This window comes from Lissotriton vulgaris, chromosome 1_2 (assembly GCF_964263255.1).
Source record: "Lissotriton vulgaris chromosome 1_2, aLisVul1.2, whole genome shotgun sequence".
Classification (NCBI taxonomy): Eukaryota; Metazoa; Chordata; class Amphibia; order Caudata; family Salamandridae; genus Lissotriton; species Lissotriton vulgaris.
The window spans coordinates 186,903,375-186,921,559 of record NC_141686.1 but is presented as its reverse complement, the minus strand read 5'-3'; the positions used below and the strand labels follow the sequence as shown (position 1 = coordinate 186,921,559).

Below are 18,185 nucleotides of genomic sequence, written 5' to 3'. Positions count from 1 at the left end.
CTCAGGCCAATTGTAGGCCCTAAGTAGCCCTAAGGGCAGGTTGCTGTGTAAGTAAAAGGTAGGACATGTACTCTTAGGTTTTACATGTCATGGTAGTGACCAACAACTCAATTCGTTTTCACTATTGTGAGGCATACTTCTCTCATCAGGTAACACTGGGAATTCCTTAACATGCTTTTAAGCTGTAATTCCAGATTTTAAAAAAGTATCTGCTTTATGGTTTATATCTTTGGAATTGCAAGGATACACCCTCTTTACTTGTAATGTTGTAATTACCATTACTATTTTAGAAATGCTTGTTTTAGAAAGTGGCCATATCTCTGCTCCTAGCTGTGTGTGCCGTACAGGCTGCCTCCAATACACATTTGGGGTGGGTGACAGCTACACTCCTTCTAAACAGCCACAAACACAGGGAGGATGTGTGTGTCTGAGTACCCAGCTACAAACATCTGCAGTCCTATGGCTCTTCCTGGGCAGGTTGGGGAGAAGGGCTGACACTTACAATTCAATAGGTAGTGGGCAGACCCCACATAAATGGCTGATTACCCTTCACTGAGAGTATGAAGCCCAAGCTGGGAAGATAGGAATTTGTGAACTTCAAAGATCCCTCTTTGAAGTCACCTTCACTTCAAAGGCACATGTGGGTATAAGTACTGGGTCTCCTACCCAACCAAAGCAGTATACCTGAGAACCTGTGACTTCTCTGCCAGGAAGAAGATACATACCTATTATCAAGGTACTTTTGTTCAGCAGGTCTAAGTTGGTGCCTGCATCTGGCCCTCGCTCCCTCGTGGTCTACATGAACTTTTGACTTAATGCTGGTCCGGCATAACCAGTTAATTCCTTTAAGAGCAATTTGCTTTTAAGCATTACTTTGACATTTATTCCTTCAAAATTCATATCTCAACTTCTACATAGTTGATTTTCTTTGTTTTTGTCTTGTCTTATTTATAAAGTCTTACTTTATGTTTCTAAACTGTGATGGCTTATTTGTCATTGTTTCCACTGTTTCACTGTTTTACTGTTTAAGTGGTGCATACAACCTCTTTACACATTGCCTCTTAAAATAAGCCTAATTGCTCTGGCTAAGATACCAGAGGGTGAGCAGAGGATAATTTAGATTGTGTTATGATTTATCCTGACTAGCATTGTGGCTCCTACTCGGACAGGGTGCATGCTCTTCCATCCACACACCTTCTTTCCAACAAATTTTAATACATAATTTAGAACTTTGAAAACGCAAAGTTCACTATTATAACTACTGCATTCTGGTACTACTCCTATTGATTCTAATGGTTTCTGTATTGTTACCTTATAACAAGTGACTGGTATTATTCATGTGGTGACACCATTAAAAATCAGCAAGCCTGACTTCTATGTAATTACACTCCTTTATAATGTGCTGCTTCTTCCCGTACAGGTGGATGGAATTGTAAATTACTGGGTTCAGGAACCACTAAGGCTGCAAAGTGATATGGAAGCATCACCAAATATATATCCAGCTACCTGTATGTATATGTTTGTAATTTAATGTATTGTATTCAGTAGTGTAATAAAAGTATGTTCCTTTTTAGAAGAAAACACAATGGCTGCTGTGTTTCACTACTCTGAGAGAATCAAGTACTACAATTACGTGCTTGGTTTCTAATAAGAGGACGTTTGATGCTTTGCAACTAATCACACCATTTCTTACAGTGAACCTTCTTACCAGAACAAGTTTTGATTCTGTCATATAGAACTCACTGAAACAACATGGTGCAATAGCATGCTTAAAGAGATGTTGAGCACAATTTTGGTTCCGTCTAACATGAGTCATCTACTCAAGGTTTGACATGTTCACCATAGCTTCATAGTGAGATTTCCAGTTACTATTATTCTGAATTCGCTGGTATCAAATTGTGCTTTAACTTGATAGCTTTAAATCTACAGAACAAGTGCCATTTTCTGTAAGCCAGAGCACAAGCTGAAAGTGGTAGAGGACATGGTATAATACTGTATGGATATTTCTGAAACACCAATGATTGAACTTACACTGGTCCACCACTCTTCCACCACAACGTGTAAAAAGGCTTATAGAAACTATACGTTCTATTCTGAAACTTTAATGTTTTCCCACCATATCTTCAAGAGCTACACAGTAGCTCTTGATTTCATTTTGTTCACATGAATTCATTCATCGACGCTTTAATGTTAACCCCATTCTCAAATGTAGATGTTTCTATGAAGCCTCATGAGATATTTGACCCATCAAGTATCAGATCACAGGGCCCGATTCACAGAATGAACTTAAGACTCAATCCTAAACTTACTACTATTTTGGTATTCACAGAATGCACTTACTACTTTTGGCATTCACAGATGAACTTACTACTTTTGTTATTCACAGAAGTTTGGATTTTTTCTTAAGTTTCTCTTAAAACAGACTTAAGACAGACTTAAGGCATACTTAAGACAGACTTAGAACAAACTTAAGACAGACTTAAGACAGACTAGCGACAGACTTAAGGCAGACTTAAGACACAATCCTAACTTAAGTCTGTCTTAAGACTGTCTTAAATCTGTCTTAAGTTTGTCTTAAGACCAGTTTAAGACAAAATCCTAACTTCAGTGAACACCAAAAGTAGTAAGTTCATTTTGTGAATACCAAAAGTAGTAAGTGCATTCTGTGAATGCCAAAAGTAGTACTGCATTCTGTGAATACCAAAATAGTAGTAAGTTTAGGATTGAGTCTTAAGTTCATTCTGTGAATCGGGCCCACAGAATCCAGCCTTTTGTGCTTACATCAGGGTTGATGGATTGATTCACATTAGTTGTTATGCATGTGGAAATGCAATTTGGCAGCAATGCATTAATGGGAGTCAATTAAGTGTCATCAGGGCATGAACCACTACCCCAGTGTTTGCTCCTCGCTACCCCAATACCGCCCATGTTATCTCTGCTCAAAAAGGGGGAATGAAGTCATCAGACAGAGGATATAAATTAAACAGGACTCCAGGTATTCTGCTTATGTTCTGGACTCAATAATACTGCAGTAAATGAAGCTGCACATGTGTGGAACCATAATGTGGGGTACTAGAAACAGATATGCATCCATTGCCGCTCAGAATGGTAGGGATACGGATTCATCCAACTGTTATGATGGCATATCATGTGTTATGTGAATCACTCAAAATAGCAGGTTTAAAACAAACTGGGGAATTCCATCATGGGAGACAAGTGAACCTTAGAGGTTATTCTGCAGAGTGAAATTGCCATGCAATTATATTGTTAAACACTAATCACAAATCAAACAAACAATCAAAAACTGGACAGAGTTATTTGTGTTTCATGCAACATATGATGACTACATTTAATGAGGTTTAGGGTTAGAAAGCTATTACAAATTGTGTATGTAATCTGCAGCAGAAACATGGAATTCAATTAATATTTGCTTGAAGGGTCTGGAGAAGTTGGGAGGTTCCTTATGGTTTATCCTATTTTAAAAGGTTTTGGATTTAAGGTCCAGTTGTTATGGTTATGTGAATGCCCTGAATATATTATGGGCCTCTTAATCTATGCATGCAGGACTTACCTCTGCTGCAAGCCAAGAAACCTTTGAATCGAATCTCTTGTAACACGCATTTTTATACTGAACCCAGCCGGCTGCACAGTTACCTTGAGCACACAAACAAGTTTCCTGGGCACCTGCAATAACTGGCATTGTAGGAAGAAAAAAAAGAAATGTAAGCAATTGGCAGAAAGATGGCGTCATCATTATACAAATGAGGACAATGTTCACAATTTTGAAATGTATAAAGCCTTTGAGTATTCATACATACACAAAGAAGCAACACTTCCATAAGAATCTATCTTCTTAGTGAAATAAACAAGGAAAGAAGGATCGTATCTGGGAAAGGGGTGGGAGAGAGAGTGATGTGAAGGCAAGGGGGGAATTGAAACCGACAAGGGTGAAGGAGAGATACGGATGTCAGTGATCCAAAACCCAAGACATCTTTATGTTACTGTATAGTACTATAATAATACATGAGCATAGTGATGCAATGTTACAGTGGTGCATATGTATAATCACACAATCCACATTGTTCGAAATGTGCCATTTCTCTAGGTTCAGCCCAGGATTTTGCCTTCTGTTGCTGAACCCATTTTTGTTGGCAATAGGCATTTGTGCGCATTGCTCCTGCTAACCAGTGGTAAAGCACTTCTGCTCCTCTCTCTAAACATGATAAAATTGCTTTACCTGATTGACACATTTAGTTTACCTGTATGTCCCTAGTATATGGTAACCAGTGCACTTAAGTTAAATATTATCAGGGGGCTTCAGCATTCATTGTGTCACCCTCTAAAGTAGCATTGTAAAACCAGTCGCCAAGCTGCCCCTGCAGTCTGGGTATAATGTTTTAAACTGCCATTTCAACCTTGCAAAATAAACCTTTTAACAGCACTAAACCGTCCTTTTTAGTAGTTAGAAGTCACCACTAAGGTAGGCCTTAAATGCCCGTTGGATGAGGAGCATTTATTTAACAAGGTAGTACATGTATATTTAATGTTTTACATTTCCTAGCAGTAAAATGCTGTTTTTGACCATAGCAAAGCTGGCACTGCTATACCAAAACAATGAGTTACATTATAACACCCTATAACAATTAACGTCAGTTAAATTCAAGGTCTCATTTGAATAGTGTTGCACAATACAATTTAATGGTAGTCACATTTTATATCACCATTTTGGAAAAAACACTGTTAGAAAGTTGACATTGTCCTGCCTAAACCAAATGTGCCTTTCTGTCAGGGACCAGTGCCACCTGACCCTTGTGGCTCCCCTGGGGTTATATATATTGCCATATGAGTGGACAAATGGCCTTTTCCTCTCCTTAACAGGATGGACTGGGGGGATTGTACTCAGTCCATCCCTGATTTCAAAGAAAGCTCACACTGTCACTGGCTATGCAGCTCATACATGGGCCTCCCTGTACTTTGTCTCTCAAGTTATGCTGGCACTAAACCCAGTAGAGGGGAAAGGAACTGACCAACACTAATTTAGGGAATGCGAAAAGGCTTACCCCTTTCCACAAGCTTGCATAAAAGTTGATCTGAAGGAGTACCATAACTACCAGAGGAGGGAGAGGAGAGAGAGTGTGTCTGGACGGACTGGGATGAACTTACCAACCTAAGAAGAACGCAGGTTAAAACAGCACTGCATGGCCTTTTCATGACAGAATACCTGAGGGCCAATGGGGCACCTCAGTGTCTGATTGTTCGCAACAAACCATTCAGTTTTCAGAACGATAAGATATTCAAAAAGGACTGGTCACTCATTTCGTGGCACTGTACCAGAGACTGGTTAGTTCGGATAATAAAGACTGCCACCCGGATAGCGCAAGATCTGAAAAAAGACATCCAAAAATTGGAGGTACAACTGAAGACCTATCAATCCCATGCTGTGTTGAAAAAGCGCATGGAATAACTCAATTAACAAATGCCGGGGTTTGAGATCACTCTCAAAGTATGTTCAACAAACTTTAAAAGAATATGGAACGCTTCACCCATGAGAGGGCATATCCATACACAAGGGATGACTATGTACCAAAGGACTTCAACAGTGACCAAGACAGCAACACCTCAGGCACCAGTTCTAATGGTTCCTACTCAAGCAAGAGGAACTCTTTTAAGAACCAGAAATCAACAATTCCAAAGACCGTGTAATCCGAGATGAAGAGGATGGGGTAACTACCAAGCCCCCTTGCTTTCCAACAATATACATATGGACCTCCACCAATGGGGAGTACACACCAACAATGGGCACCCGATTACGATTATGGCTACTACGGGCCACCGCCTTTTTTAGGATCACACCCAGGACCCAGACGGGGCAGAAACAGGAGAGGCAACAATGTGCACTGGTAAATGTAAGAACAGAGGACCCACACGTCTCGGCAAGGAGCTTGACGCGCTCACTCAACAAGTAGGCGTCCACCAGCAAGAGGGGCAACTAGTGGTGAATATCACAGTGCTCAAACTCATGGATACTCAAAGAAGGGTCCTGAAAAAAGGCTTGGGTTTTGTATCCACAAAAGGGCTGGACAAATTCAAGATCCATGACGAAATGCAAGAATTTATAAGGAAACGGCCTTTCTTCAAAGAGAAGAGTACCACCGCAACTGAAACATCAGATACAGGCTTACGGCTCAACTCAACCTACACTCCACCAGACTCCTCACTACCAGTGGAACTACTGACGTTTGAGAAGGCAGTGAAGGAAGACCTAAGACAAATGACCACCGATGGCCAGACTCCCTTTCAGAATGCCACCAAAATGGAGAAGGAAGCCATACAACAGTTAACAAACTACAAAGAGATCACCATCAAACCAGCTGATAAGGGCGGGGCAATAGTAATCGAGACGGCAACGGCCTATGACAATGAGTGCAGGAGATTATTGGGAGACAGGAGGAACTCCGCAATTCTATAGCAAGACCCCACAGAATCCTTACGAATCCAGATCACAGGGATACTGGAAGAAGCTGTGGCACACAAAAAAGGAGCTGAGTTTCTGATCCATAAATCACCTAGGACCCCATGTTTCTACACAATCCCCAAGATACATAAAGACCTGGTAAAAGCACCAGGTCGCCCGATAATTTCGGGCATAGGCTCAATTTTGGAGCCCCTGTCTATATACTTGAAATACACAAAAGCAGTACTACCGCTACTACAAGACCAGAAATTTGCCCCTGAGCGACAACTACTCTTGGGACTCGATGTAGAGTGTGTACACCAGTCTGCCCCATGATGAAACACTCAACTTTATTGAGGATATTCTTTTTTCTAACCCTTGGGAGTACCAAACACTAAGGAATCTAGTAATGGAATGCATTAATTTGGCCCTAACCAAGAACTTTTTCTTGTATGAAGACACTCTTTACTTACAGAAACATGGGACCAGCATGGGGAGCACTTTTGCGTCCAGCCTGGCTGGTCTCTATGTACAGCATCTGAAGACTTGCAAAACTATCCATCAGGATAACCGTTTCAGGCACAACATTAAGACCTGGAAGAGGTACATTGCCGATGTGCTGATCATTTGGGAAGGGGACATCCCATCAACCGAACAATTTATGGAGTGGCTCAACCAGCAGAACTTCTTCCTCAAGTTTACCAGCACCAAATCACGGGACCAACTAGTGTTTCTGGACCTGAACATTTACTCGGAGGGTGGATCATTGAAGACCACACTTCAAACCCACTGCAAAGAACTGTCTGTTGTTATACGACAGATTCCGCCCGTGTCACCGTCGCGACAATCTCTGTTATGGGCAGTTTCTTTTTTTTCTCGGGAGAAAGTGTACAAGCCTAACAGACCAAAAGAAACAGGCCTCAGATTTCAAGATCAAACTCTCCCACCGGAACTATCCCACCCCTAAACGCATAAATGCATTCTTGCGAGTAAAAAGAAACTAAACATAAATTGCACATTCATTTGTCCTTGAGCTCGAGTTTTGTACCAGCGTTAGCATTGAATGTAAATAATGGGTGAGTCAATGGTGGGCGGTGACCCTCAACATTGGAGGGGCATCAAGGGGACAAACCCAGCCGGGGCCAAAAAGATTTTTTTTAAATGTACTTAACCACGCTCTCCTCGTTTCGCTCTCCTCTGTGTTTTCTTCTTCCTTCTTGGATGCTATCAGCGCGACAGCATATCATGGAGCCTCGGGCAACCCTCTTTTGAAATTCCGATGCTGCTCTCAGGCTGCAGATGAGCATCATGAGAGCAGCGCCAGGATTGGCTGCAGAGGGCTGTCTTATTGCCCCAGCAGGCACAGGAGACCTAAACCTGCTCTCCACCCGGCAGCCTGAGACAGCTAGTGGAGAGGTTACCACTGCGCATGTCAGGCTGTCCCTCACAAGACAGCCGGCCAAAGTAACATGTGCAGTGTAAACTGGTGGGAGCACCACTCCCCTGCTGCCAGTCAGCAGCAATGCTCCACCCCTAAACACTGCTCTGGCTGGGACTAGTGAAAAAGTAAACAGTAAATCATTTTATTACCATTTTATTTTTCACTTTTACTGCACTGGCAGCAGGGGGCCGATGCTCCTACGCCCTTATGGAGGGTCTGCCACTGGTGGGAAAACTAAAAGCAATACAGATCTCACAAGCAGAAGACACCTGAACTAGATAAATCCTGTAGGTGTACAAATAGCATTTTAAAGAATCTAATAACTATCTTCATCATAGATGACAAAATGTCTCTGCGTAACTCATGGGAATCTTCAGTCCGGTACCAAGCACCTGAAAGCAGCAATATCCCTTCAGAACTGAGTTTGAAGTATCTCACAAACATCAGCTTTATTTTATGAATGTAATAATGTTGCCTCAATGCATTCCAATGACTCTTGTTGTATAGTTTCTGCTGTGCTCCTAATCTCTGCTTTCTATTCTTCTAGCTACATACACTATCTATCATTGCTTGTAATGCCCTTCTTTTCCAGTGGTGTAACAAGACACTCTATCCCCATGCTAAGTGAATAGAGAGCATCTATCCCAGAGTTTCTCAATTTTATGTTATTTATATATTTTTAAATATTATTCAGTTTATGGACTTCAACAGTTCTATACATTTGTGAGAATAGTTCGTTCAGTTTGATCACCAACAGTTAGAATGAGCATGAATTTGACATGCTCAGTTCCAAAATGGTGGAATGGTGCTGAATATATTCCACTAGTATTAATTTGACTGTTGGTCTGTTCTTGGAACAAGCGGGTATTTCCCATTGAAGGTGGCTAATCTGCTCTGACATATTTTCCTTTGAATAAATATATATGATGTATATTTATTTTTGTAGTGATTTGGCCTCCTCCACAATCAGAGTCTGCATCGAAATATGTGTTTATTTTGATTGCACTTTTCTATACATTTAGTTGTTCAAATGGCTAATTTTAAAAATGAACATTTGACTGTCCTCTGTGTCACAGCACTAGCTGCACTATTGATAGCTGCACCCCTGTCATTTCTACAATCCTCCTTCACTGCACCCTATCTCAAGATAATCGTTCCCTTGGCAATCAATCCCACTGTGCTGCTAATCTTACTTTCTAGAGTCTCTCTCTAGTGCCTCCTAACCTTACACTTTACATTTCGTCTTGTGGAATCAATTATTTTACCATTCCCCCCTGCTGTTGCAATGTGTCTCTCTGGACTGCCCTGCTAATGTTTTTCTCAGCGTTTCATCTTTCTCTCTCCTAAGTCCTTGAAAACTTTTTTTCAATAGTTTGATCTTTCCTACCCTATTCCAAGTAGCACTTCACACCAGTGGTGCTGATAGAGTTTTTAGAGTGAGAGTGCCGCCGTTAATGTTATATTAATCTTATATCAGGAAGTCATAAGACTTGTGGAAAATCCAAGCATCACTCAGAAATCAATGTGGCTAATATGCCACAACTCAGCAGGAGGGTTGTGAGGGTGTGTATTTAGCCGGCAGTGCATTTTGTAACAATGGGACCACAATATATAATGTGCCCTGGGGATGCAGCAAGCATGTGCTTTCTGTGCCCCTTCTGTAAAATTGATAATGCTGGCACACATTTAGAGGGAGAGCATTCCCTAATTTGAATAGGGGCGTGGCCGCATGCAAATTAACAAATCGCTTTTGCTCCGCACAGTGGCATTTTTTGGACATGGGTGCCAAGGCAAATAATGCCCTTACGAGGTGCACTGAAAGTGGCCCATTAAAAGATGCACTACTCTCATTCCGTCTCCTGAAATCAGCCCTCTGGAGGGGAAAAAGGGGGCCCTATGGACCCACCAGACAGTCCTGTATAGGCGGGTGGGTGCCGTCATTCATGGGTTGTCGTCTGCACTGTGAAACATGGAGTGGCATTATAGCAGCAGTTCGGTATTTCACTTGAATGTGCTGCCCTCAGAGCAGTGCGAGTTTGTGGCAGCGCCTTCTTTCCAATATGGTTTTCCATGTTTGCACCTGGCACACTTTTGGTGAGGTGTGTCATGGCGCAAATAGAGAAAGTGTACCATGTGCAGAATACGACCCTGTTGTGGTAATGCATTGTCATTTACAGAGAGCACATTTTCCATTAAAATGGCCACTTAATCCATACACGGGAAAAACGATAGAGTGCACAAATAATAATGTATGGAAATTGGGTTTCAGCAAACATTTGATATTATAACATTGTGATTTGTTTTGATCCTTCTAAAATCTTTGTTTCCATCACACTTCAGAATTAATTTATGCTTTAGTAATTGCTGGTATCTTTTAAATTATGTGTATAATTTATAATAGGTATTTAGATGGTGTTGCATGTTAGAAAAAAAGCAGATGACTCACAGCCTTTACTTTGAGTAAGATACTCATCTAGGCCACTTTTAGAAAATCCTCCCACTTTGCAGAGAAGTACAAATAAATACTGGTTTCTGACTAATCAATGATTTATTTATCAGAAGTCAAAGCCCGACATTTGACCTTTGTCACTAAATTCACAGAGAAAGTGAGAAGATAAACACAAAGGGGCAGATTTACTAGACCCTTGCGCCATTTTTACATCATTTTTAACATGGGAAAAGTGACGCAAAAGTGGCGCAAGGGGCTTGTAAATCTGTAAAGGCATCGGTATTGCTCATCCTCCTTTTGAATTCCAGCATGGTTACTTGTGGGGGTGCTACAGCCCCCCCAGTCCTCTACTTCCAGCACCTATGCTCAAGACTTCACTCCACCATTATCTCCTAAGCCTCCTTCATTTAAAGAGTCTCTCTTCCTCATCGTTATAACTGTCAATAGTGCAGCAGGTGCATTGACACCAGGGCTCAGAAGATATGAGTGCCCCTGTACACAAAGTATACCTGTTTTCTACTGACAAACCAAGAGATGAGAGACCACTTTACCTGCTTGCATTAGGGCACGTGTTGCAATTGCTATGCCACTGCACCTCTTGTGGAGAAGTGTGGCTCAGGGGTTAGAGGCAGCAGACCCGGAAGCTGAGATCGGCCCTGGACCAGGGTTCAATTCCCCGCCTCAACGGGGCTTGGGCTCAATAATTCACGGACTCGATAATTCTCGCTCCGGTGCCTACTCGGCTCACACTCTGGGCAATAGCTTGCTTAATCTCCACAACGGCCCCTCGCGGCGGGATGCCTGGCTTTCACCTTGTGGATACCCTGCCGGGGTTATCTCACAGGGGAATACCAGGACGGGTTCCCTAAGCAAGCGCTTAGATACCTGCGGTGTGGGTGATTTGCGCTATATAAATACATGTACATTTACATTTACATTTGTCTCCATTTCGGTAGCCACCCTTGTTTGGCCCTAAATTCAAGTTGCACAGGAATTGGACTTACGTGTTTTCTCGTATTTACCATATATCTCAATATTTTACAGAGGAAAGTTTTGGCAGATAAAACCTGTCAAGATTTACCAGGGAAAGGTCCTGTTTAACAGGGGAGGGAGCATCGTCCCATTAATTTAAATACTCCCAGGAAATCCCTGAGGGATGAAAAAAATGGTATATAATTAATTTAGTACCATTTTATTTTACGCTATCCTGCATCCCAAGATGAGTGTCAGGATTGGGCAGGGCCATTGCGACAGAGTGGAAGCAGCATGGCGGAGTGGTGATCTGGCAACTTAAGTTTAAAGTGCACATGCCACTTTGGCCGGCTGTCTTGCGACGGCCAGACAGACACATGCACTGTAAACCTTTCTTACCCACAGTCTTATACAGCTGGGTTGGGAGAAAGCTCCTCCAGTGCCCTTGGGAGTGTAGACAGAGCCCTCTCCACCCAACCCTGCGACTTCTCTCATGCTGGTTAACAGTATGAGAACAGATCTAGGATTGATTAGGGGAGCTGTCTGGGGCTCTTGCTGGAGGAGAGAAGAATACCCGGACTGGACGAAGAGGATGTGCAGCAAGGTTAGTGTCTATTTTATTTAGTTGGTTTGAACGTATTTAATGTCTATGTGCTAATTTGCTCTACATCTCTCAATCAAACTGTTTAATGCCCCAATCCTTATCTTTCTACTTGGAGACCTTCTGGCAAAACATGAAAATGCAACTATTTCCCTTCCCACTATCAAGACAATCCAGAATTAAAACAAAATACCCACAGGCTTAATACAATTTGAAAATGTGATTGTGAATTATGACACTATTACATTAATAAAATAGCTACATGAGTAGACAATTCGATACCTATGGGAAAATGCAACTAGTGACACTCATTTTATGAAAAACATAAATCACAAACCTTCTATTATCAAGAAGAGAAGCAGAATGCCGAACATTTTCATGGTTTCTGAAAAGAAAAAGAAAATTAGGCGTTTTTTAATGATTTTCTTGTGATGTGCTCAGGAAGATTCATAAAGTAGTTTAATATACTTTAGTCAGCCTTCACCACACATTAACAAAGGAAAAACATGCAAAGCAGGCTGAGGCTGCTATACTTCCCGTTGAATCAACACTATTTCTAGAGTGAAATTTCAACTCAAGCAGATTCCTACCCAAGAAGTTAGGAGGCCATAAACAACCCAAATGAAACTAAAGTATTGAGAAGTAGCCAAGAGTCTGAAAGGATGGGTTTGGTTGTCTCGTCAAGTGCCTGTAGCTTACCAAATGATGAACAGACAGGTAATCCAATCTCCTTACCTAGTTTAGAAGCTGATATGGACAGTATTTGAGAGATGGACAGGAGGAAACACTTTTCTAGGAGGGGGCATGTCTATTGCTCCAAAGGGATGGGTGTGGAATGGCTAGTGTTTGTGTAACTGGATTGTCCAAAGTAAGTGAGAGGGTATCTGTCGGCTGTTTAACAAGTCCAACCGGCTATCCAACAAGAAGATTGCCATGACTGACTACTTGGAAACAGTTGTGATCTTTAGATTGACATAGACTTGTGCATTGAAAGTCGGTTAAGATATCCATTGATTGAACAAAGAGATTGTAAGCTAAACTGCCCCTTAAACCAGAGAACCTGCCTGCCAGATCAACCATTGGATTTCATTTGTACAACTTGCAAAGCTTGTAATTCGGGCATAAATAAAACAACCTTTTCAAGCAGGATCACAAAATAAGACTGTTAGAACCGGGGTCACCGATTCCGACACGGTAGCTTGGCCCGAGGCAGGCAGGCACCCGAAGGCAATGTATGAAGCAGTGGTGCAGCACTCACTGACACTGACTCAATAATATGGGCGCAATGAAGAGACACCACACCAGGCTGTTTTATAAAACAAGACTCTTTATCTACTTTTGGTTCAGGTAGGTAACGCTTGGTTCTCGCTTAAAACAGGGTAACCTGTTCTCATATGCTTAGATCAATGCAGGCAACATTGCTTAGGCATAAATTCAATTCAGGAAACAATTCTGATATTCAGGGAAAACATAGGCAACATATCCTATATGCACATTCATGAAATGCAACACTTTGTGTATATGAATACGACATCAGTGACATCTCCGATGCCAGGGGATCATACAAGTGACATTTCTTATGCATGGGGATCATCTAGGCAACAGGCACAACATTTCCTAGATGCACATTCAGTAAAAGCAATATGTGGTAGGCAAGACCGCCCCAGACAGTCCTGATGTGTGCCTGGGAGTGTTTTACTGAATTTTCCAGGCCCCAGAATCCCCATAGGCTTCCTCTGTTGTTAGGGGGGCGGCCTCAGCGAAGTTCTAGGCTGCGCCCCTCGCAGGTAACAGTCTGGGGCACCCCACATCAGCTCTGGCAGACCGGGGGTTAAATAAGGCCTTTGCTGCTCATTCTAAGTCTCTCTTAGTGAGGGGCGGTCATGGGGCTGCCATTCCGCTGTAACCTGGCAGCCCGCTATAAGTACTCAATTCGCCTACCTCCCGGGGGTTACCTGGAGGCGACGTCCACTGTTAGGCCCATGCTGGCTCTGCGGGGCACCCGCTGCTTCCTCACTCCCCCTTTGCCTCCATGCTCCTTCGGACCCCGCCTGGGGAGGTCGGGGGCTCCCGCTCTCCTTGGAGCCCCCTCGCTGATATCCGGATGGGCTCCGGGTCTTCCGGTTCTCTTCACGGCCTGGGAGCCAATAAGGGCACAGTTCTCGGGGGCAAGGCAGCAGGAGCCAATGGGGACGCGGCTCACCAGGGGCGCAGCCTGTGATGCTGCTGGCACCCCGGTTGCCTCGCAATGCTTCTCGGGCACTCCCCAGGCCTAGCGTGGCCTACACAGCGCCCCCCTCACTTCGGAGGCTGCAGCGGTTCAAAGGACAGCCCAATCTCCTTCTGGGGCAAAGCGCTCATCTACCAGTTCCTGGCCAGCGGCAGTGATTTCCCTCAACAGCGCACCCTTTTCCACACAATGCAGGGGGCGCGGCAGCGATCTGGGGCCACAGGGCACTCTACGAGTCAGCGCTTGGGATCAAGGGCACAGTCGGGACCTGGGCAGCGGCGGTGATTCGGCAACAGCGTTTTGGGAGCTTGCAGCACTCTCTGCTTCCAGCACATGCAGGTCACAACACCTGTAAGGTTCAGCCCTTATAAGTCCCAGCGCATTGCAGTCTCAGCGCATACTTCACACCTCAGGGCCCCCAGAGGGGGGTGGTACTCTCAGACTTCCAGCGCTGGTGGCATGGCTGGCGTCAGTTTCACAGCACTTCTCAGTCTCAGCGCTAGTTGATAGCAGGCCTTTAGCTGCAGTTACTTGTGGGAAGGGTACAGGGTTGAGTTGGCAGGCACAAGAGGAAGGATGGTTCCCTGCGGCACATTGGAGTTGGTCTTCTGGGTTTCCCCCTCACTGGGCAAGGTCAGCAGGCTGGCAGATCCCCTCAGCTATCTTGGGTACAGCAGGGCCTACGCTCAGTCAGTCTCAGTAGTGTGGGTTCCCCCCTAGGCCCAACAGCCTATACTCCTGCAGAGGGTTCCCCAGGTCCAGTTGTGCCCCAACTAACTAGTCAGGTTTCCCTACTTTCCTCTTATATCCCTAGGTCAGGTGACCCTCCTGGAAGGTGGCAAAGCATAAATCCTCCCTGGGCTGGAAGGTTCCAGGGGCATCTACCATGTCTGTCTATGTGACAAAAAGGCGGACGGCAAGGATAGAGTGGCAGTATGTCCCAGTCTGCTCCTAACTACTGGTGCGTGCATGTACAATGGCCACTCCGCAGTAGCAGGGGCCTGTGGCAGCCATATCAATAGGAGAGAGCACCTACACTTCAGCACTGTTTGGCAGGGGTAAGGCGCCCAGAGGCTTAGGTCCAAAAAAAATATTTGGGGCAAAAATGAGGCAAAAAGGGAAATAAAACAGGGTAAAACCACCCTAGGGCTGACAGGTCTAACAAAGACATTTTATAAACTGCCAGACCACATATGTAATTTATGTGATTGTCTGTGGGCATGACCAGGTTCAAGTTTATTGTTGAAGTTCATTACTATATATAAACATCATAAAATGTGTATCCAATGAGCTTATTTCTTGCTAACGTACATTTCTAGAGCAAGTTAATGAACTAAGGGGCATATTATCAAGAACGGCGTTAAAATTAGGCTAAAGCTGCAATACTTTTAACCCCGTTCTTGATAATATGCTCCTAAAAGCGTCCCATATTTCTTCGAAATAGACAATCATTAAAATAATACACTCAATGCAGATGACAACAATCATTCAACTTTGATCTTTACACACGTCATGTCACAGAACATCTTTAAATAATTTAATACTGGGCAGAGATAGAGGCCTTTCTCAACCTTTAAAACATTTACAGATAAAACTGGCTGCAGTGGCTGAAGTGAATTAACGTGGTGACTTCATGGGAAGTCACTACATGGCAGCCAATGATCATGATCATTCGCTTTTAGTAGTACAGGAGGTTGTGGCCAGGTTCAAGAATCTGCAGTAGTGCTTGTGCAAAATGAGCTGGGCCACTGTGGACTTTTTCTGCTGTAGATGCAACCAAGGCCATGTTCATCAACATTTGAGTGATCACTGGTTAGTCATTAAGTTGGGCAAATAGGACAGATCACTACTGTGGTCTTCTTTTCACCATTAATACAACCTAGACAAATTTTATGGAGTTTAAGCAACCAGCGTTTCCTGCTAAAGGCCACTGCCAAGAATTGAATTAATTTACAGTTTAACTGCGGGTTGCTGGGGTTAAGGCATGCTATAATGGAATCCCTACACATACAGATACCTCTGCCATTGATGCTTCTCTTTAGTAATTGTACATATAGTTTATGCAGCTGAGGACAGATGCAGATTAAGTAGTTGTGACCAGATCTATGTTGGTAAGACCACAAGGGAGTTATGGAACATGTGAGGACACAGCTCAATAAAGATGTCTCATATCCCTAATATCACATAAGTGTACAGGGACAGATAAGGACTGATTCCCCTTTTGTGCCATTGATAGCGAGAGTTGAGATAAGGAATAAACAGGCAGACAATGTAATTTATCTTTAACACACACATGTTGGGTATTTAATTTGATTGGCAGTTTGTTGATAGGCATTTGTAATAATAGAACAATGATTCTATAATTTTGGAGTGCTTTGTTGAATCAGTAATCATTTGTAGCCTGGACATATTTGAAAAAGGTCTGTAAAATCTCTACTCATTTACTCCAACTTTTGTTTACCGAGCACAATTGGTGTTTAAATACATTGATTGTTTAAATACTTTAATTTCATTATTTTTTTATTATGGTTTTATGAGAGCTATGGACACAATATGGGCTATTTTAGATGAGACAATTAAATGGAATTGAACCTTTGTAGGTATTTGACTGTTTCTTCTACTAAGATGGCTGCTGACATGATTTTGTTTACTTGTGTGCCCAACTTAGTTACCACTTGTGGGATTGGATATTAGATTGTGCTTTAATTTCAGAGCTGACTTTAGAATAATAGTAACAAACCATTTTCCCAATAATGGCTCCCTTTGTTTATTATATTTTTATAAGGAACACATTTTTCTTTTTCCAAGAGGGCTAATGTTATAATGTAGATATTGAACAAGTGCCTAATATGACTGGATTTATTGAAATGACTTCCGGGTTGGCTTTTATAGGAATAGGATCATGGCCCTCTTTTTGCACACAACCATGATGCTGTAACTTGGCTCTGAATAAATGTTTTAGGTATGGGAAAACGAATACATTTGATTGAAATATTGTTGGTGCCATATTTGTCAGCAAACCTATACCATCATGAACAATGGGTGGATAATTGAGATTTTTATATTATTGGAGAGGATTATACCTTTGTTCAATAGCATTCTTGTGTGGACTTTTGATTATTCGTTTGTTTGTATAATTGGGTTGTGATGTGCTTGATAGTTTGCCTGCTATCTGATGAGCCCTACCTGACTTGTTTATGATGGCCAGATGGTTTCATTTGGTTAATAGACGAAGAGCATTGAACTAATTATTAGGAACTGGCTGTGCTGTTTCCCAACATGATGCCATTTATATATTTTGAATTATTATTCAGTTTCATGGACCTCACCTGTTCTATGCATGTGTGTGAAAAGTTCAGGGCAGTTTGATCACCAACATTTAGAATGAACATGAATTCGACATGGTCAGTTCAAAAATGGTAGAACAATGCTTAATACTTGGCATGAGTATTAATTTTACGGTTGGTCTGTTCTTGGAACAGGCAGGTATTACCTAGAGAGGTGGCTAATGTACTCTGAGATATATTTATTTGGATAAGTACATAGTTTATATATTTTTGCTGACTAAGCCTTGGTTCATTTTCAAAGTCTGCATGGAAATATTTGTGTATTTTGAATACACTTTTCTATATGTTAGTTGTTGATATGGCTAATCTCAATAACAAACATTTGACTTTTACTTTGAGCACCCACATATGGTAGAATATTAGATAAACGGTATTTGAATTTTTGATAATATGATTATTGCTGGAGTTAATAAGACTCTGTAAATAGAAATAATAGAAAAAATGCAAATAAACACAGGTTACAGACAATAATACTTGAGTGAAAAAAGTATTGATTATGCATTTTGTTGTTTTTATATACTGCATTAGGTTAGGCAATTATAATAGAATAATATTAATACTTAATTATATATAGGATTTAAAGAATAACAAACTGTGACTGTCTACTCAGAAATGAATATTTGAGATAAAGGTGTAAAAAAAGAGTTTTGGTATATTTTAACCCCTTATCCCCGCGGCAAATTCTGCTGCT

At 42.2% G+C, this 18,185-nt stretch overlaps 1 protein-coding gene across 1 annotated transcript in view; it reads right to left on the bottom strand.

Moving 5' to 3' along the window:
* Positions 1-18,185, bottom strand: part of LOC147734868 (struthiocalcin-2-like) — a 71,812-nt gene that overhangs the window by 48,355 nt on the left and 5,272 nt on the right. Inside the window, exons 2-3 of the mRNA XM_086953083.1 lie at positions 12,255-12,302; positions 3,572-3,693 (exon numbers count right to left, since the gene is read on the bottom strand). Coding sequence (XP_086809209.1) covers positions 3,572-3,693; positions 12,255-12,297 — 165 coding nt within the window. The 5' untranslated portion in view covers positions 12,298-12,302. The remainder of the gene's footprint in view (positions 1-3,571; positions 3,694-12,254; positions 12,303-18,185) is intronic.